The following is a 21,307-nucleotide window of genomic DNA, read 5'->3' as shown; positions in this document are numbered from 1 at the left end:
AATGAGTGTTGTTCTTCCAAGCAGACATTATGCAAATAATTTCTGGAATCACTTTTTTGCGAATTTACCTTCCCCAGTCTGTTTTCACAAAGTATAAGAACACTGGGTTTAGTCCTTCAGGCAGTCCTCATTCTTTGCCCTTCCCCCAGCCCCATTCCCTAATGGATGACCCTTCTTATGCCCTGGCTGGAACGTGCCCTCCTCAGGGCAGCCTTGCCCAGTCTTAGGCAAGCTCCTCTCCTCCTGCTACTCGCTCCCAGAACACTTTCTTCCCCTTGGGTGACACTTGTCCTGAAGGACTAGAATCATTTAGATCTCGTTTCCTGCAGGTAGACTGAGAGCCCCGTGAGGGCAGGGATTATATTTATCTTATTTCCCGCTGCATCCTCAGGGTTTGGATCCAGCCCTGGAGCACGGTAGGTACTCAATAAGTAATTATTAAATGAATGAATGGATTGGCTGTAAAAGACTGCTGCCTGTTTAAAAAAAAATCAAATCCACCCTCAGAAGACCAAAATTTGTCACCCTTAATAAAAGTAACAGCTGACATGTATCAAGAGCTTACTGAGGTTGGATCCCTGAGCTCTTTTATTTTTTTTCTTTTAAGATTTTATTGGGGAATTGGGGGAGGGGAACAGTGTTGGGGAATTGAGGAAGGGGAACAGACAAGTTTGCTGTCCTTTTGTTCTTCAGTCTAGTTGTGGAGGACGTTGCTTCACTGGCCCAAGTTGGCACCATCATTGCGCTCTTCCCGGGCGAGGCAGATCAGTCACCGGCTTCTGGACGGCCGCTCACTGCGGCTGCTGTCCGCTCACGCTGGCTGCTGGCCACACACGGTAGCCCATGGCAACCCACTGCCACAGGGGCTGCAGCCTACGCCATTGCCGGCAACTCACAGCAGCCCAGCTCCAGGTTGAGCTGTTGTTCAGCATCTTAGCTGTGGAGGGCAGTGTCACTGGCCCTCATATGTGGGATCCGAACCGGGGCCCTCTGGCATCCCAAGCGAGTTCTTAACCAATGCGCCACTCGGCCATCCCCCATTTTTTTTTCTTGTTAAATAAAAAATAAAGTTTTGGAAATAAAAAAAATACAGATACGTACAAAGGAAAAAGTCACTAATCTAGATTCCCACTGGGCAGAATTTTAGCTGTTAACATCTTGGCCTATTTAATTCCAGCATTCTCTCTCTCTCTCTCTCTCTCTCTCTTTTTTTTTTCTTTCTCCACCCTGCAATGTTGAGGATTATAGGACCTGGATTCCTGTCTGAGCTTTGCCATAGTCCTGGAGCAAGTTGCTTGACCTCTCTGAAGCCCAGCACCCTCATGTGTAAGAAGGGGGAGCCCAAAACAGACATTAGAAATGGCCACTGGCAGTTACACCCAGCCCGGAGGGGGTGGGCTCCCATCTGGAGAACGCAGGGGTAAGAAGCCTGGAACTTCATCTCTCCACACTGAAGGGCACATGGTGCCAAGACGCCCATTTCCTCTCCCAGCAGAAAGCATCCACGTCTTTCTATAAAGACAAATCACCCTGTCCCTCCTAGGAGCTGAGAGCAAAGATAGATACAGAGCAAAACGCACTCTCCCCAAGTCAGGATGTTCTGTGATGTTTATAATTAGAAAAGTCACTCAGAATAGGATAGAAGCTCAGGAAGGCTAACGGGAAGCAGTCCAGACTTGGCTGGAATTTTAAAGAGGACCCACAGGAGGGAGAGGAAGGACAAGGTGGGTTGCAAGGAAGCGCTCTGCCCAGCCCCTGTGGGGTTGGGGACCATTCGACATCTGTCCCCAGGTCTGTGAGATGGGCTTTATGAAATTCTCGGGGCGGCTGTTCCCTTAAGCGTGTGTGGGAGTGAACTCAGGTTCTCCCAGGCGGTGGGTGTTCTCCATCCTTCACTGCATCTTCTGGAGGTCCTCGGGCCCAAAGGAGGCAGGCAGCAGCTCCTGGACTGTCCTGATGATATAGGTGCCATCCGGCTTGGTCATGTACACGGCCCAGTTGGTGCCAAACTGGAAAAGAGGGCAAAGTTAGCGTGAGGGAGGCAATGTGACCGAAGGGTTAGGACTGACCTGGGTCTGAGTCTGGCTCTACCTCTTCCTGGCCTCTCTGTGCCTTAGCTTTCTCATCTGTAAATGGGAATGACAGTGGTACCTGGCTCATAGAGCTTGAGGGAGGAGCCAATGAAAGACAGCATATTAAGCAGTTAGCACAGTGCTGGGCACATTGTTAATGGGCAATAAACGCTCCCTTCGGTGATTAAGGACTCACCCAGGGCTTTATAAGAACAATATCTAACCCCCGGGGCAGCCTCCTCCTATTATAACAAAGAACAACTAGGAGCTTCTTCCCTTTACAGCATCCTGTTTCCTCCTCACAAGCAGGACAAGGTGCACGCCTGCCTCCCTACACACCAGACATCGCACACGCATGCTTTCATTGTCTACCTGTTGAGGAAGATGCTATTATAATCCCCATTTTACTGATGAGGAAACTGAGGCCTATCAGGGTGATGTCAGTAAAGCAGAATTTTAGCCCACATCGGTCCCCCCATCTTTCTCTTACACTATCAGGAGCTACCACTTGCTTGCTGTGTGACCTTGGGCAAACGACTAACCTCTTTGGGTCTCAGTGTCTTGACCTGTGAAATGGCTTCGGAGACAAAATGTACTAGGCAGGAAGATAGGTGGAGAATTAAATCGGCTGTGGCATCATGGAAAGAGTCCTGGAGTTGGAGTCAACAGACGGAGGCTCTACCTGGCTAGGTGCTGTGAGAATTAGAGCCAATGGGTGTGAAGTGCTTGTACGCAGTGCTGGCACATAGTAAATAATTAACGGAAGCCGTCCCTATGGACTGCTAGCCGTTGCTCATCAGCGCTCAAGTTTACAGCCTGCTGTTCTTCCACGCGTCTGTCTGAATCACCAATTTACTTATTACCAGGCACGGTCAGTCTTCTGGCTTTTTTCAATTAATGTTTTAAGGAGGGAAATGTTTCTGCACGGGCAGGCTCTGCCTGAGGGTATGGATGAAAGCTGAGTGGTGGCGAGTTTAAGTGTCAGGCCTCGGTCCCCGCAAGCTTCATCTCTTATTATTAACATTTGGCTTTCAGTTTTGCCTCCCCTTCCTTCAGCTTTCTCATTTCCCTTCTTGTTGGCCAACATCTAATCTGTTTGGAGAAAACAGCGAGGAGCCATTGGTTCAAGTCAGGCCTCCGGGAGCCAGGAAGTTGGCCTCCTGATGTGGCTTCCTTATGTGGCCTGGGACATGCCGTGGAGCTGGGCAACTCTTCAAAGTGAGATGAAGCCCATCTTGTGAATTCAGTGCCTTCAGGGTGGCATTTTTCATCTGGACTTGGGAAACGAGTTCTGCTAGCTGTCTGGTTCGCCATCCGGGCAAAATGACGGAGGCGCTTGCATGGTCAACAGATGTTTTGAAACCCCAAAGCGCAAAAGCAAAACTGAAATGACCACTTCTCCCCCCAAAATTTAAACAACCCCATAGCAGAAGCCCCCATGGACAAGCAGCTCCTATTCTGCAAAGCTCTGTTATGTCTCCTCCATAGCTGAAAAGAATCTGTCCCGTTTACAGAACCACAAAGGCAGGGAGGCAACCGCGAGGAACACAGGTTTTACCGTCGGCCTGAACTGGCCGTCCATGCCAGCTCATCACTGACTGACTGCTGTCCTTCAGCAGGTCATTTCACTTCTTTGAGACGTGGGGGTGAGGACCCACACTCTCCTCATAGGCTGGGAGTGGGGATTAAACGAGATGCTGTGTTTAGAGCGGCTGATGATGTCACATCAGAGCTCAAGGGCCTGTGGGATCCTTTAAGCTTGTGGCTTTAACCTTTTGGGGCTCTGGAGGACACAGATTTCTTTGAGAATGTCATGAAAGCTACTGACATCCTACATATACACATCAAAAAATTCCATGGAGCCCAGATTAAGAACCCAGGGTGGAACCACCCCTTTGATTTTAGAGTTGAAGAAATTCAGGCCTTCTCTCAAGATGATCTTCGTAAAAAGTACATCAGATACCTCAAGTCCCTTCTTAAAAACACGCAATGAATTCCCTTATACTTTTTCCCCTCAACTTTTGTTTTAATGTCGTAAAATATACATAACATCAGATTTACCACTTGAACCATTTTTAAGTGTACAATTCAGTTCCCTTTATTCTTGCAATAAAACATACCCTCCATCCCATGTGTGATCTTGTGTGATCTGGCCCTGCCCACCCCTCTGACTTCACAACCCGTCACTTTTCCCACCCCACTCACTACAGCTAGCCTCTTCGACCTTCTGTGACTTATCAAACTCACCACGTGTTTGGGCATTAAATTTGCTACTTCCTCCGCCTGGAAATCTCCTTCTCCAGACCTGTCTGCCTCATCTTTTCTCATTATTTGTATCTCTGCTCAAATGTCATCTTCGAAGGGGGGCCCTTCCTGTCCATCTGAAGTAGGAATTGGCAAACTTTTTTCCATAAAGGGCCGGATAGTAAATATTTTAGGCCTTGTGGACCATAAGGTCTATGTTGTAATTGCTCACCTCTGCTGTTGTAGGTAGGGCCAAAGCCTGCAGAGACAATACGTGAATGAATGGGCGTGGCTGCATGCCAATAAAAGTTGATCGAGAATAAATGGCAGCAGGCTGGATTTGCCGACGTCTCACCCTGATCTAGAGTGTTACCTGCTGTCCCTTCTGTCACTCTTGACTCTTTTTTCTGCATTCTTTTCTCCATAGCCCTTCTCACGCTCAGAAACTCTACTGTTTATTTTGTTCCTTGTTTATTGTCTGTCTCCTGTACTAAACTATAAACTCTGTGAGGGCAGGGCTGTGTCCCTAGAGCTAGGGCAGTGCCTGGTGAGTAGTGGACACTGAGTGAGTAGACACTCAGTCAATATTTGTTGAATGAAAGTATAATTTCCAGTGATTCATGCAAGCTTGGGAAGGCCTTTGAAGTCAGCCAACCGAGCAAACAGGACAGTAGCTGTGTCTTCTGGTTGGAAGCTTGGCTTTGTTTCCACAGCCTGGGAACAGCAGCAAGCCATCCGGCTTATATTCCAGAAAGAAAGAGAAGCAGCTTACCTCTCTCATGACTTGCCTGCAGGCCCCGCACGGTGAGATAAAATCATCTTGCAAGTTGCTGTGAAGCAGAAAATCGAACAAGGATCAGTGTTTCCTCGAAGCATGAGGATAATTGCTAAGAATCAGGCCCCTGAGTCTCGATCCCTCCAGATTAAGTCAAACCCTGCCAGGCAGCTCCTGGTTCATAGATGTGCTGTGTCCTAGAGGCTGAGAAGCAGCTCATGGTGGCTTTCCACACTTGCAAGAGGCAAGGCCATGGGCAAGACCATTATTTTCATTTGTGTATTCGATAAACATTTAGTGAGAGCACTTACTGTCACCCACACCCCAGGAACACAAAGGTTCAGGAGAATTTGTCTCTGGTTTTCGAGAGATTGCTCAGCCCAGCGGGTGACATAGAAAACTTGTCATTTTAAACAAAATGCAGTGAAGAATGCATGGTAAGAGGGAGATAATTCCTTCCCACAAAGTGAGAGGATATTTTATGGAGGCGACATTTTATCTGGTTCTTGGAGGAAATGTAGAGAGTTCATAAGTCACCATTAGTGAACATCTACTATGCTGTGTACCGGTCACTCAACACACATCATTTCATTTAATTCTCAGTACAACCAGAGTGTCAGAATGACCATTTTACCTGGAAGGAACCAAGTTCCGTAAGATGAAGTAGCAGAGGTGCTATTCGGAAGCCCCGGGTTTTTCTGTGTTTCAGGCAAAGGAAGTAGTATGTGCAAAGGCTCTGAGGCATGAAAGAAGAACATGCACGCGAGTCAAAGAGCAAAGCAAGCTCCTTGAATCCGAGACATAGTCGGGAAGAGAAGCTTAAAGCCAAGGGGTTGTCTCTGAGAATTAAGGCACCTACAGGCACTCTTCCAGCTCTGAACAAGACAAAGGACGGTGCTTAAAGCAAGTGGATTTAACTATAGGAAAGTCCAGTCCCAGAGGTTAAATCAGCAGCCACCACTGTCACCCTTGCTCTTCTAGACTTCATAGCTCTGGGATGTCACTGGAAGGTTACAGGATTCTAAATTTGGTTCTTGGTCAGCTCCTCCTTTTGCTAACTATGTGTGACTTTGACCAGGCCATTTTAACCCATGCAAGGCTCATTTTTTTTGCCTGTAAAATTGGGGGATTAATGTCATCCACTTTGTAGGAATGAGAGAGGATAAAATGAGATAAGGTGTGTGAAGGACTTTGTAAACTTTAGAATGCCATACACATATTACCATTGCTTATATTTATTATTGGGCATGTATTCCTTTACATATATAAGCTCTGTTATTATTTTAGTATCTTATATATAGTGTTGTTATATAACTATGTGCTCTATGTACTATTTTATAATTTTTTTTCTTATATATTAACAATCATTATTATATTGTTTAATATGTGCCCAGGATGTGCCAGGCATCCTGAAAAGCACTTTATATGCATTATTTCATTTTAACTAACAAATATTTATTGAGCACCAGGCACTGTTGGTGCTGGGGTTACAGCAGTGAACACAACAGGCAAAATTCATTGCACTTAGGAGCTTTAGACCAGTGAGGGGCGCCAGACAACCAACCAACCAACCAACCAACCAACTGACCAACCAACCATGTACCAAGTGGAGATGGACACAGGTGCTCTAAACAGAATAAAGCAGCTGAGGGGAGAGAGAGTTGTGGGGTTGCTATTTCCTGATAACTCCCTTTTATATGTGAAGGCCCAATCAAAGAACTGGTTCTGTTCCATGGAAACTGTGGTTCCTTTCTGAGAACACTCCCAGCTTCAGAACAAAAGCCCCTGGGAAGGTGAGAGGGTGGGGACCCCTGCTCAGGACACACACCAAGCCACATTAACCCTGTAATTACCAGGTGACAGGCAGCCAGGGCCTCTCATAAGCCCTTGGAGGTTGGACTTTGTTATTTTTTTCCTCATTCCACACATGTTGACCTGCTCTATGCTAGGCAGGCATGGGGAAGAAGCAACAAAGACCAGTCGGAGAATCCCTGCCTTCAGGGATCTTAGTCTGGAAAGGGAGATAAAATCTGCATGTAAATATCATCACTGGGTGGACTGGTTAGAACTATGGGAGAGGTGCTCTGAGTGAAATTCAGCCTCCCTTCCATGGCCTGTAAGGCCTCATGTGATCTGGCCCCTACCAAGCTCACCATTTCCTTTACCAATTGTGTGATATCCAATGGACAGCTCATTGGACAAGGTGACCTGCCTTAGGGCTTTCAAGGGGGCGGGGGTAAACATGAATCCCACTGGAAGTTGGATTTGGCCTAGGGTTCCAAAGTCACAAGTCACAAGATGATGCATCCAGAGAGCATAGCTCTGAGAACTGGGAGACAGCCTGATCATAATAATGGCTTACAGTTACATTGCACTGCTCTGTACCAGGCACTAAGCTGAGTACCTTATGTGCATTAACTCATTTAAGACCCTAAGAACCTTATAAAGTAGGGGCTATAGAGATACTCTTATTATCCACATGTTACAGATCATGAAAGGTGGTATAGCCTGCCGAAGGTCACAGAGCCGGTAAGTGGCAGAACCAGGATTGGAATCCAGGATCTGTGGACTCTGCCTTCGGTAGTTTTGCAGGTGTAATAATGATAACACCAAAACAATAGTTTAAATTGATTGCAGACTCTGTGCCAGGAACTTTATAGAAGTTATTTTCTGAGTCCTCACAACAGCCCAATGGGTGAGTGTCACTCTCTTGTGCTTTACAGATTAAAAGCCAGGCTCGGATTGTTGAAGCAATGTGCCTGAGGTCAATAGTAGAGCAGGATTTGAGCCCAGGTCTCAGTAACACTGGAACCTGGGCTTTTAACCATCACTCAACAGTCCTGCCAAGAGTAAGAATTAAAAGCTTGGAAGAAGATGCATCCTAGAGCCTGGGTGCCGCGGGACATTTTCTCCACACTTCCCTCTCTCTTGCTTGTGCTGCCTATCCACGGTGTCCTGTGGTTTGTGCTGACCTTGGTCACACACAGAAGCCATGCTTATTAGACTTGACTGGCTGGAAACCTATTGACTTCGATGACTACAGCTGGGACCCCAGTGGGACAGGCTTATTTCCCCATTAGAAAAATCCCATTCTGGGCTCTGCACCCTCTATCTTATAGATCTCGAAGGGGCTGTCTTAGACTGTTCACACTTGTCAGTGTTAACAAGGGAGCTGGCATTTCCCATTCATTCTCTAAATCCATACTCTCAATTTAACACGTCGCTAATGCAATAATGACTGCATATCTGGCTTGGAAATGCCAGTACGGGCGAATACCTGGAGTAGAGCAGTTGGGTGCTGGGAAAATGCAGGTTTTGCATAAATAAGGACATTTGCTAATCATTGCTAGCAATACCCAGTCATATTTAAAAGTAGATAATGACCAAGAGGAAAAGCCTTTCACTGGGAACATTCTAAACAGAGCAAGACTATTGCGCCATTATCCTTTTGTTGACTTTGGCCTCTTTTCCCCCAGAATATCATTATTTTCTTGGATCAGCTTTCAAATTGAGTTAGTCACCCCCCACACACACTTTTTAAATAAAATGTAATTCACATCTTGATCTCTGCTCATTTGTACAAAATGTTCCCAGCGCTGCCTGATTTGTTCCTCCCAAAGCCAGAGGGATGCCAGAGAGCCTTCTCCATAAGTGCACCCAGGGCTCCAGTTACTCAGGAAAAAAAACCTACAATAACCTGGTCCACCTTGGGGCCAGACCAAGGCCAAGTTTAGGATCTTATCAAAGAAATGGGGGCTCGTTTCTGTCACACGCCCCCATCAGCCTTGCTCTAGGTCCTTACATTTCTGCCAGGAAGGTATTAGAGCTCCATCACATGAAAACATAATTCATTCCTAGTACATGACCCATTCAACCAGATGGCCCGAAAGGCCAACACTGGATCAGCGATGCAACCGCTTTCTGGGTGGATTAAACATTTCCTATGTGATTTTCCCAGCACCATTAATTTGTTAAGAAAACTCTCATGGACAGACAATGCAAAGGTACAGACAAGAGCAAGTCACCGTTACATCAGACGCATAATGGGGTCCAAATAAGTAAAAGAGCTCATTCACATGCACAAATCCCAGAGCCACTGTCTGGGTTCAGGGCCAACAAGAATTCAACGAGCTCCCCGGGAGAGTTTGCATGTGGGAACTTGGAAATGTATGCTTAGGGCATGCAGGTGGTGTTGGTTAGTGCTCTTGTTCAGCCAGAACCTGGGCTGGAATCTGATTAGTTGGAACCATAACCCAGTTTACCTGGCGGTCACCCCACTAGCCTGTCTTTGCATTCTGGTTCTTGGCCCCCTGAGGTGAGTGTTTCCAAGTACAGGAGTCAGCTGGCTCTGGGATGGATCCTCAAGGAAAAGAGGGAAGCGTGTGTGACCTGGCACAGCATGGCGAAGAGGAATGAGCCCTGGGGCAAGACTCTAGAGACCCGGTTTTGTCCCGGCTCTGCCACTAACTCCCAGGAAAGTTGCTCAACTTCTCTGGGCTTCAGTATCTTCAGCTGTAAAGTGGGGGCAGGGACCAGGGAGCCAGGTAATTTTGAGGTCCCTCCAGCTTCAGGTATCTACGCCGCTTTTCTATTGCGTCTTGGAGGGATTCTGTTGTGCCGTTATTAGAACACACCTGCCCTTGTCTTAGACTTGCCTTGGTTGTGTACCTGCTCTGTAGGCTCACCGAGGGCAGAGTCCCTTTATGTATCTCCTCATCCTCAGCACTCAGCCCAGAGTCCTCTACAGTGGCTGGCACATAGGAAGTACAGAACAAACATATGTTAGATGAATGAATGAATGACTAACAGATGTGCGGTGGATGTTGGCTGAACAGATGAATAAATATTGCTGTGACCCAGCTTTACGACTCACCTGGCAATAGCAATTGCCCTGAAATCTTTGTGTCCTTCTGAGATGGCCTTCTGGATAGCGGTCCGTTCAGCACAGATGCCCAGTGGGTAGCATGCGTTCTCTACGTTGCAACCTGAGAAGAGAGGAGAGCCCAGTGGTATTTCCAGCACAATCACTTCCTATCGACTGTGTTGAGTAAGAGGCTTGCCTCATTCTACTGCAAAAAGGCACCAATTACTCCAAACAAGGTGGGGAGAAGGAGAGGGTGATTTGACCCAAACTATTGAGAGACTCTGTGACCCACTGGTACAGTGGACCTTCCCAAGAACCTGCCACCCAATGCCTCTATCTTGAAGCACAGCCTAGGAGCAGGGGCAGGACAACAGGGCAGATGAGCCCAGCCTTGTATGTCCCCAGAAGAGGTCAAGATCAAGGGAGATGACAAGGCTTAAAGAGGTGAGCACAGCCGCCAGCCCTGGGTCTAAGAGACAGAAGCCATGGGGCTGGGTTGGGTCCTGATTCAAAGATTGGGCCTGTGCAAACTTTTTGGTGCTGGTTACCAGCTATCAGAGTTAAGTCAAGGTTCTCTGTGAGTTGTGTTGCAAAACAAACTGTCAAAATCAACAAATTAACAAACAAAATACTCGCAAGCTTTGCATCAGGTGTCTGTGATTGCACAAGCCATAAGGTAACCCCCAGTTCTCCAATGGGATGTGGGCTGCTAAGGTGGCACAGCCTGCAGTAAGGGGGTCCTCCCCAGTGTCCCTCTCAGGGGTGTCCCTGGGGGATAATGGGCAAAGTCTGCTCCCAGGAGACAAAGTGTTGGCGTAGCCAGGTTGGCTGACTAAGAAATTCCTCAAGTTCAAGGAGGTGAGACTATGAACAAATGGCACAGGGTCTGGGCTTCTTCCTGACCATCAGAATGTGTCATTCTTCGTACCTTGCCTTTCTCCTTGAGGCAGAGATATTGTTTCCCAGCATTCATTTTGTCCTTTCTTTAACTAATACAAATGACCCTCCTTCCAATATGGTGGTGGATCACATGGCCAGTCAGCTAGAGACTATATTTCCCAGACTCCCTTGTAGCATAGCATTGCTGTGTGACTAAGTTTTGGCCAATCGGATGTGGCCCAAAGAGAGGTGGGTAACTTCTGGATCACATGTTTTTTGGTAAGGAGATTCTTTGTCCTTTCCTTCCTTTTTTTTTCCCCTCCACAGGCTGCGATGGGTGGGACACCCTTGACCATGTGGTTTATTGTCACAGGGATAGAGAAGCACTGAGATAGAAGGAATTTGGAGCAGAGTTGAGTTGCCTATTTGTTCAGGACCAACTGTCTATTCTGAATTGTTATGCAAGAGAAAAAGAGATTTCTATCATGTATGAGTTATTGTATTTTGGGATTTTTTTTTTTTAAAGATTTTTATTGGGGAATTGGGGGATGGGAACAGACAAGTTGCTGTCGTTTTGTTCTTCAGTCTAGTTGTGGAGGACGTTGCTTCACTGGCCCAAGTTGGCACCATCATTGCGCTCTTCCCAGGCGAGGCACATCAGTCGCTGGCTTCTGGACGGCTGCTCACTGCGGCTGCTGGCCGCTCACGCTGGCTGCTGGCTACATACGGTAGCCCGTGGCAACCCACTGCCACAGGGGCTGCAGCCTATGTCACCGGCGGCAACTCACGGCAGCCCAGCTCCAGGTTGATTGTTAAGCATCTTAGCTGTAGAGGGCAGTGTCACTGGCCCTCATATGTGGGATCCGAACCCGGGCCCTCTGGCGTCCCAAGCCAGTTCTTAATCATCACGCCACTCAGCCGGCCCAGGTTCTAAGTTTTTTATAGACTTGGATAGCCAACGAAGCCAAAAGCTTGGTCTCCAAAAGCCTGTGATCAATCCCTCAAGGCACTCCTGGGCCCCTAAACCCTACCCTCAGAAGTGAGCTGACAGCTGTGTACCCCCAGGGAGGGCATTCTCTCCAACACCCACTACAGATGTGTGGCCAAGAATAATGGTCGAAGAAGATGCTCCCAGAGGACCACAGGGGGTCCTGTGGCAAAGACTGCCCCCAGTGTTCACTCTCTCAGTAGAATCCACTAGAGTTTAGCCAGGCACACTGCTACCCAGGAGACTGCATTTTCCAGCCTCCCTGGAAGCTTCATGTAGTTCTATAGTTTAAGCCAATGGATGTAAGCACAAGTGATAGGTGCGACTGCTAGATGCCACTTTTATGGGAACTGTTTTCCCCCTGTCCACCCCCCCCCTTCATCTTTCCCTTGCCCAGGGGCTGGAACATGGATGTGATGGTCAGTTTTGAACATTTGGATTAGGACACCCCTCCAGGGACGGCAGGGCATCAGGACAGAAAGAATCTGATCTGAACTACCTTGCTAAGCAAAGCAGAGCAGAACAGTCCGTATGCCCAGATTCCAGGCCACCTCTGGTCTGTTAGATGAGAAAGAAATAAGCAGCCATCTTGTTCTAGTCACTGTATTCATATTTGTTTCCTCAACTTAGTCTGTTCCTTATCTACTACACTCTTTTTTTTCTAAGTCTGAGTCTTCATTGTCATCATGTAGCATTTTGTTCCTCTTGTATTCATCAAATTTGCAAATTGTTTGGTCATTATCTCCTCGTATGGTTTCTTCACATAATTTTCTGACCCTTCATTATTTATATCAACAAGTTTGGAGGGGTTAAATTAATCATTTAACACATTAACCACTGGGATGATTCTCCGGATCACAGGCATTCATGTCCAACTGATGGAGAGGAATGCAGGTTACTAGATAGCCCAATACCCATGCTGGGTACCTTGGCTGCAAGTCTCCTGCTGGGGTGAGGGTGAGTGTGTATAGAATGGCTCTGTGGTGTTAGGTGGGGACAGGTTTGGAATTCTACTTTTGGGAAGAAGGGCAGGTGTGTATACTGGGCACCAAAGGGTAGACTAAAGTGAGCATCTACTATTTTGACAATTTAGCACCTCCTCCTCTTTTTTTTTTTTTCTCCTGAGGAATGAACTTCACCTCATTCCTTAGCATGTAGTTCAAATGGGAGCTGCCATCTTTTCTCACATGATCTTTTTATTGGTCTAGGGATGAGCACCTGACCCACACTGGGCCAATCAGAGTTCTTCTCTGTGCAGGAACTCAGTTCCTCTCTGAGACTAGGAGTGTGGGCCAGGCCCTGCTGATGTCCTGGTTTCCATTCATTATGGAGGAGGCCATTAGGAACAATGAAATGGACATTCAGAAGAATGTTTAAAAGAGTAAATCTTCACTGTTGTCCCTGAGGCCCAGCTACACTTCAACTCTTCCCACTCTTTAAAGAAACCAATGCATCCTCCTCTTGTCTAAACTAGTTTATGTGTATTTCTGTCATCTGCAACCGTATAACTGCAACAGTTAATATGGCTAGGATATGGGACAGGGAGAGGTGAGGGAGTTGCAACCCTGAAAATCGTGGTTAACTGTCACTGAAGGCCTACTTTGGCCAAACATTTGTTCATATTCACATGTGAATTACTGTAGCCAGGGTAACTGGCCCCATAATTCTCAGCCTCTCAGCTCAATGAAAGTTAGATGAATAAGTGACTATATCTTTCTTGCTCCCCACCTAATCTCCCCAGTCCGGTTCCAGATGCCCACCTGAAATGACCTCCTTTAAACACACCCTTGCCTGCCCATCCATGCTCTCCCCACCCACCTTTGCTGACCTTTGACCTTGGTGTGTTTGACTTCTGTCTCCCCCAAATTAAGATCCCTACTAGCCTTGCTTCCCACTTCCTATCTAGCAGCCCTCCCAGTCTTGCCTCGTCTCTGACTCAGGGATATTTTTCTTATTAAAAGTGATTCCCGGGGCGGACAGTTAGCTCAGGTGGTTAGAGCGCAGTGCTCTTAACACCAAGGTTGCCGGTTCGATCCCCTCATGGGCCACTGAGTTGCACCCTCCAGAACTAGATTGAAACAACTACTTGAGTTGGAGCTGATGGGTCCTGGAAAAACACACTGTTCTCTAATAGAAAAAAAAAATTAACTCCCATAAATCTTGGGTTTCACAGATGCGCTGTGAAAGCAAATGGCCAAATTGCAGAAGGCCCAGTCTCTCAGGATGATTGCTTGTGTCTGCGTTTGATGCTCAGAATGGCCTCATATAGAGAAATCTCCCTTCACTGTTTGTAAAAATTTCAATGGGCCAGTGAGAGAGAGAGAGAGAGAGAGAGAGATTTTTTTTTAGAAGGGAGCACACTCACATATGCCACTGCTCAAACAGAGCTTTGTAGAAAAAGCACCCAGGTTCTGTTCTGCCCCGGGACCCTGTGCCCTACTGGCTCTGAGAATTTGGGAAAGGGGCTGAACCTTCTTGAGCCTCCGTGTCCTCATTTATAACATGATAACGACAATGCCTTGCTCATAGGCCTCTAGTGAGAATGAGTTGAGCTCATGCATGTAAAGCAATTAGCATAAAGCCTGGCACAGAGTAAATGCTCAGCAGCTGCTATTATTAACTGCATGAAAGTCAAGACACTGGTGCTGGCAGGACTGTGTGACTGAGCTTCTGCTCTTTTTAGACAACGGGTGGCAGTGACCCTGTTACTGTCCTTCAGGCACTTTGAAATCCTTTCCATGATGACAAGGCCCTGTGTAATCTGCTGCCAACCTGTCTACATCTTGGACCTCATCTCCTTTTGCTCTCCAGGCCCACTGCCTTTCTAGCTGTTCCCCAAGGTTGTCAAGTACTATCCTGCCACAGGGCCTTTGCACTGGCTATTCCCACTGCCTGGAACTCTTTCTATGCACATGGCTCTCCCTAACTCAGGTCTCTGCTCAAATGTCACCTCCTTAGAGAAGCCTTCCATGATTAGCCTATCAAAAATGGCTCCCCTCCCCCCCCCCCCGCCGACTGTCTCCAACCCTCTTGATCCATTTATCCTGCTTTAATTTTCTTCATAGCACTCAACAGTTTCCTGAAATAAATGTCTTTATTATCGAATTCCCTCACTATATTGTAAACTTTCTGGGGTCAGGAACTTGGTCTGTGTTGTGCATTGCAGTATGCCCAGGGCCTGGAACGGTGAGGCCAGTGAGGCTCTCAGTTACGTATCCAATGAGTGGAATTTCCCACTTCAGTACTAGATCTTAGATACAAAGGAATAACTGTATTTGGGGCCTCTAGCAAGTTTAAGTGTAATTTCCCAGTCTTGCTTTAAAAAGGAAAAGAAGAGGAAAAAGAAGAAGAGTGCCTTTGGCCATGTTCTATAATCCTGATAAGCCCATTTTGTTTTGCTTCCCTAAGCCCAGAAAACAGGCCACCACCTGTCCAGGCAAACAAGCTCCTTATCAGTCATGAGAGGCTAGGATGGTGCCAAGTTAGAAATCTATAATTATAAGATTGGATTGGACTAAATAATACTATGATAATAGTGCTATTACTAATTGCTTTCCTTGATTCTTTTGTTGCTTTTATTTTGAAATGCAGTGAATATGTCTCTCTTGCTCCCCACCTGGTGGCCACATAAAATGACTGTGTTTTTGTTTTGTTTTTTAATTAATTTTTATTGGGTAACAGTGTGTTTTTTCCAGGACCCATCAGCTCCAAGTCAAGCCATTGTCCTTCAATCTACTGGGTTGTCCGAAAAGTCATGACATATTCTTTCTATGTTTTCCATTGCAAAAATGCATCATGACTTTCCCGACAACCCAATAGTTGTGGAGGGTGCAGCTCAGCTCCAAGTCCAGTTGTCACTTTCAGTCTAGTTGAGGCGGGGGGTGGGTGCACAGCCCGCCATCCCACGTGGGAGTTGGACCAGCAACCTTGTTGTTAAGAGCACGTACTCTAACCAACTGAGCCATCTGGCTGCCTACTGGCAACTCAGCTCAAGTCGTTGTCTTCAATCTAGTTGTGGAGGGCGCAGCTCACTGGCTCATGTGGGAATCTAACCGGCAGCCTCATTGTTCAGAGCACGGACTCTAACCAACTGAGCCACCCAACTGCTCTGAAATGACTGTCTTGAATCATACCCTTGCTGGCCCATCCACACCCGCCCCTCCCACTTTTGCTGACCTTTGACCTTGCTGCACCTGCCAGGCACTCCCTGGAACACTTTATCTGTATTATGTCATTAATCCTTTTAACAACTCCTAAGGCAGATACTATTATTAGAACCCCATTTTACATAAAGTAAAGGCTGAGGCTGGTGGCAGGGAGTCAGAACTCACATCCTGGCCTGTCAGGTACAAAGGACTGACCTTTTCCTGTATGACATTTCAGTGAGGCCATGATTTGAGGTGGTTTAGTGCTTAAGGCAGGGCTGGGGTCAGATGTCATCAAGACATCAGCAAGGAAAAAAGTTCACCAACAAAGGGTTGATTCTGACCCAGGCACCCAGAGAAGAGAGCAGTGCTGGGGAGTACGGTCCCCACTCTCTCTTTGAAGGATGATTAAGATTAGAGTGGTGGTTCTCACACTCAAGCAAGTGGGCATCACCATATTCTGGAGGACTTCTAGTTTTCTTTTTTCTTAAAGATTTTATTGGGGAATTGGGGAAGGGGAACAGACAAGTTGCTGTCGTTTTGTTCTTCAGTCTAGTTGTGGAGGACGTTGCTTCACTGTCCCATATTTGTGTCATCATTGCGCTCTTCCCGGGTGAGGCAGTCGCTTGCTGGCCATTGGATGGCCACTCACGGTGGCTCATGGCAGCTCACAAAAGCTCACAAAAGCTCATGCCCGCTGCTGGCCAGCCCTACTGCAGCCTATGCTGTGGACTGCGACTCACCACAGCCCAGCTCCAGGTCGAGCTGTTGTTCACCATCTTAGCTGTAGAGGGCGCAGCCTCACTGGCCCCCATGTGGGATCCGAGTGGGGGCCCTGCTGCTCAGAGCTGGTGTTTCAAGCCAACTCCTAACAAAGGCGCCACTCCGCCTGCCCTCTGGGGGACTTCTTAAAACAGATTTATTAATCTCACTCCTGAACTTGCTGCTTCAGTCGGTCTGTGTTGGAGCCCAAGAATTTGAATTTCTAACAAGTTCCCAGGAGGTGCTGAGGCTGGGGGTCTGGGACCACATTTGAGAATCACCGGATTAGAGAAATGTCATATCCACGTGCTTGAAGAAATACTACAATCTCTCCTTGTTCCTGCCTCCCTGCGTACCACAGATGCCACGCACAGTTTCATGTAGGGATTGTATTTGAACTCAACTATAGAGTTAAGAGGTTTGAGCGAAGCCCAGCTTTGTAATGAGCCACTTTTGAGTGACAGTGGAGAGAACCAATGGATGAGCCTGGGGGAGGGGGTGGGGACAGCCCGGTTGCGGTGGGTGGGCAGGGCTGTAAGGAGAAGCTGGTTGGGAAAGCCTGCTCTGACTCATCTGGAGGTGTTGTGGGTGAGGAAGGAGCCTGCAGTCAGCCAGCCTCTGTGGAGAGGGGACGATATAAAGCACCACAGGGTGGTGGTGGAGGAGAAAGGGAGGCTACCGGAGGAAATCAGGAGGACTGATCTGGTGGAAGACGGACAAAGGGTCGGATTTAAGGGTTAAGCCAAGGCAAGCTGCATTCAGCGATTAACCGGGACATCCTTAAGTATCTTTTGTAATGTGGTCGCTCCTCCCAGAATTTATTACACATGATCCAGTGCAGTGGCTTTGTCCGTAAATGGCGATGGCACTTGTAGAGTGCCCAAGTCCCTCAAGAGAGAGGAGCAAAGGGAAAGATAGACCACTGTCCCAAGGGCATGCGCTAAAGAAGACAAACTCCCCCTTCCCTTGGGTGGTGCCAGCAAAGAGTAGCCCGCCATGATTCTCCTCTACCCATCTCCCACTTGGCGTTCCACAAACGCTGGCTGAGCGCTGCCACGTGGGAGGCCCAGGGCTGGCTCCATTTCCCCTGCCCAAAGCCCCTTCTGTCCCATTTTTAACACTTTTCTTTGCGTCCTCACCTTCCTTTCCCTCAGCAGCTTTTCCTTCCTGGCAGGCTCCTCCTTTCTCTGCAGCTCTCCCCACAGCAATCACAGGAGGTAATTGTTGTAGTAATTAATTACCATCCTGGTGGCCCACCTGCAAGGGGCATAAGGCCCTGGCCAGGGCTGGGGGTAATAGAGAGCATATGATCGGTATTATAAGATCATGACAGCAAGGCTGTCTTTATAGCCAGACTTGCTTTTGAATTGGATGAGACACCAGCTGCCTCTCAGGGTGGGAACTCCACAGGCTGGTCTTTTGTGCAGCTGGAGGAAATCACAGAACTGGGCAGACCTGTCCTACTATAAGCTATAAACTCACAATGTCTAAATTCAACTGTACGCTCTCTGCCTCCAAATCCTCTCTAACTCACCCCATGATGCCCTATCAAGTTTCCTCTGGTTGTTCAGGGTTTCTTCCCTTTTGAGCCCTGCCTTACTGACACCCACCCTCCCTTTCCGTCTCAATAAGGAGACTCAGGGATTCTGGAAAGTGCCCTCCGTTTGTCCCTCTCTAGCACCACTCTCTGCCTCTCTTCTGCATATCCACCCCACAGCTAGGGGCAGCAGAAAGAACATAGCATTTGGAATTAGATAACACTTAGCCTCAGTTATCTTGAAAGACTAAAAGAAAGTAGTTTGTCCTAAGGATGGTTATTTCTGAATGCTTGAGAGGAGATAAACTAAGAGGGACTAGAAAATTTATAGAAGGTGTGTGAAGAAAATCTTGAGAAAATTTTATATATGGTTAAGCAAAATGTGATTAGTTAAGTAAATTTAAACATCAAAAGTAAGCTGGTACAAAATTAGTTAAGTTTCCTCTCTCTGCTAAATAAAACAAAGTTTGTTAGACTATTGGTCTGCTACTGATACTATGAAAAAGTTTTCTGCCTGAAAAACAAAGATGATATGTGTCATCAAAATAATTTTCTGTGTTTTATATTGCCTTAATTAGGTCTTTTTTTTTTTAAAGATTTTTATTGGGGAATTGGGGGGATGGGAACAGCACTGGGGAATTGGGGGAAGGGGAACAGACAAGTTCCTGTCTTTTTGTTCTTCAGTCTAGTTGTGGAGGATGTTGCTTCACCGGCCCAAGCTGGCACCATCATTGCGCTCTTCCCGAGTGAGGCAGATCAGTCGTCGGCTTCTGGACGGCCGCTCACGGCGGCTTGAGGGCCACTCACGCTGGCTGCTAACTACACACGGTAGCCCATGGCAACCCACTGCCACAGGGGCTGCAGCCTACGCTGTCACCAGCGACTCACAGCAGCCCAGCTCCAGGTTGAGCTGTTGTTCAGCATCTTAGCTGTAGAGGGCAGCGTCACTCACCCTCATATGTGGGATCCGAACCGGGGCCCTCTGGCATCCCAAGCCAGTTCTTAACCATTGCGCCATTCGGCCGGCCCACCCTAATTAGGTCTTTAGCTACTCAGGAAAATTAAATCTAAGAGCTAAAAGTTTTTCTAATAGTTATGTAAACATCTGTATTTTAGGACTGCTAGAATTCAGATGTCCTCCTCCGTGTCAGATATGGGCCAGTGTATTTGGCAGGGTATTTTAATGGTTCTGGCCTACTGTTACACTCCTGATAAAGAGGCTGAGATCCTTGAGAAGGCTAGGAAATTTGTTTAAATGTCTTTGATAACTGAAACAAGGAAATAAAAGGAACCGTGAAAATGTAGATGAGGCCAGAGGTAGGTCAAATGTTGGGCTGCAGTTAATAGACAGGTCACTGGCCAGGGCCACCCAAGCAGCCCCAGAAGAGCAAAAGGAGCCTGATTTGGGTGTGGAAGCCCAGGCCACTGGAGTAAGAAGCTTCCCAATCCTGCAAAGCAGCTGTGCCCCCGTGCAAACTAAAGGGCACTGGAGGAGGGATTGTCCCCTGTTTTGAAGGCAGCGGGGACCAACTCCTTCCCAGCAAATGGCTGTGATTGACTGACGGACCTAAAGTGCCCAGTGGCTCCGGAAAAGAAAGAGGCCATGCTCATCGCAGGGGAGGAACTACAGGTGACCCTTGATGTGGCAGGTAAGCATGTTAATTTCCTGATTGATATGGGACCCATTTATTCTGCCTTGACTGTTCACTCTGGACCTGTTTCCTCTGAAAACTGCTCGGTTGTGTGGACACATAAAGCCCCCAAATTTGGGCTCAGACTCAAGCTTGTTTCTTACTATTGGCCTGTACCTTAGAGGAAATGTAAAATGAGCAAATCAGACTTAAAAAGGACTCTGGGAAAGTTTTGTCAGGAGACCTCTGAAGCTCTGGCTCTCATTGCTGCCAATTGCTTTGGATTTTGACCTCAATTCTGTTATCTCCTATATCAGGGGTCGGCAAACTGTGGCTCTTTGGGTACGTTCCATCTCAAAAGTTTGCCGGCCCCGGGAAGAGCCAATCCTGTCCCTCACAACAATTTAAAAATTATTCAAGAACCATAAATGTATTTTTACATAATCACCACTGTGTGACTTATATCCTTTAAACATTTTATAAACGAAGCTATGATAGTTTTATTTTCATTTTCAGTTTTACTTCAGAGCCACAGTTCCCAAGCTGCAGTGTTCAGACCCCTGGTGGCTCTTCCGTCTCAAAAGTTTGCTAACCCCCATCCTATGTTGTTAACTTGGGAGAGATTCAGCAGGCACTTAGGAAATTTAGGGAACTGGCACCTCTACATATTGTAGCCCCAGAAAGCCAGGAGACCAAGTACTATTAGAAACCTAGAGAGGGAGTGGTCGTAACAGACCAGTTAGCTCCTAAATAGAAGGGACCCTTTGCAGGTTTTCCGAGCACCCCAGCTGTTGTTGGGCTTCAGAGAGTCAGTGGCTGAGTCCACTTCCCTTGAATCAAACTTATTTAAGTCTCCACAGGACTCCCTCGGCAGGAAGACTGTCACTTCTGCTCCTGTGAGCCAACTGAAGCTCCTCTTCAGACAGAACTGCTGGAGCTGTTCATTACTGCCTCTCTACTTGTGCCCCATCTGGGAAGCCCACTGAACGAACGCCTTTTGGCTCTCCTCTTCCCCAGGCTCCTCTAGGGAGAATAAGGTAATGTAAGAGCTAAGTTCAATAGCCTCTCTGACTGCTGGGTATGCCCCCCGCCCCCCCCCCACCCCGTAACTAAATAACAAACGACTCTGGTGCCCGTAGGCAGGGACTACACCCACTCTCAGCGGGGAGTAGCTAGAGCAGTTGTTTCCTGTATTCCTGGATTTCAAAATTGTCATCATTAATGTAGTTATTTCGTTTCCTCTCGAATCTAACCTTACTGACTTTATAGAAATAAAATGAACATAAGATGGGGGGAATTGAAACAGGGCCTGGTTGGGACCCCCATGAAAGAGGCCTTGCCTCTCCCTGTCCCTAGAGCTTAACAATTGATCAACACCCTCCCTGTGGTCTGAGCTTGGAATGTCCCCTG

General features: G+C 47.3%; 1 protein-coding gene across 1 annotated transcript in view; it reads right to left on the bottom strand.

Annotated features, from left to right (window-relative positions):
- Positions 1-1,041: 1,041 nt before the first annotated feature.
- Positions 1,042-21,307, bottom strand: part of CDA (cytidine deaminase) — a 21,845-nt gene continuing 1,579 nt past the window's right edge. The window contains exons 2-4 of the mRNA XM_019666651.1: positions 9,965-10,076; positions 5,089-5,146; positions 1,042-2,009 (exon numbers count right to left, since the gene is read on the bottom strand). Coding sequence (XP_019522196.1) covers positions 1,893-2,009; positions 5,089-5,146; positions 9,965-10,076 — 287 coding nt within the window. The 3' untranslated portion in view covers positions 1,042-1,892. The remainder of the gene's footprint in view (positions 2,010-5,088; positions 5,147-9,964; positions 10,077-21,307) is intronic.

The sequence above is a fragment of the Hipposideros armiger genome, unplaced genomic scaffold (assembly GCF_001890085.2).
Source record: "Hipposideros armiger isolate ML-2016 unplaced genomic scaffold, ASM189008v1 scaffold_477, whole genome shotgun sequence".
Lineage (NCBI taxonomy): Eukaryota > Metazoa > Chordata > Mammalia > Chiroptera > Hipposideridae > Hipposideros > Hipposideros armiger.
The sequence above is the reverse complement of the archived record's forward strand: the minus strand, read 5'-3'. Positions and strand labels throughout refer to the sequence as shown.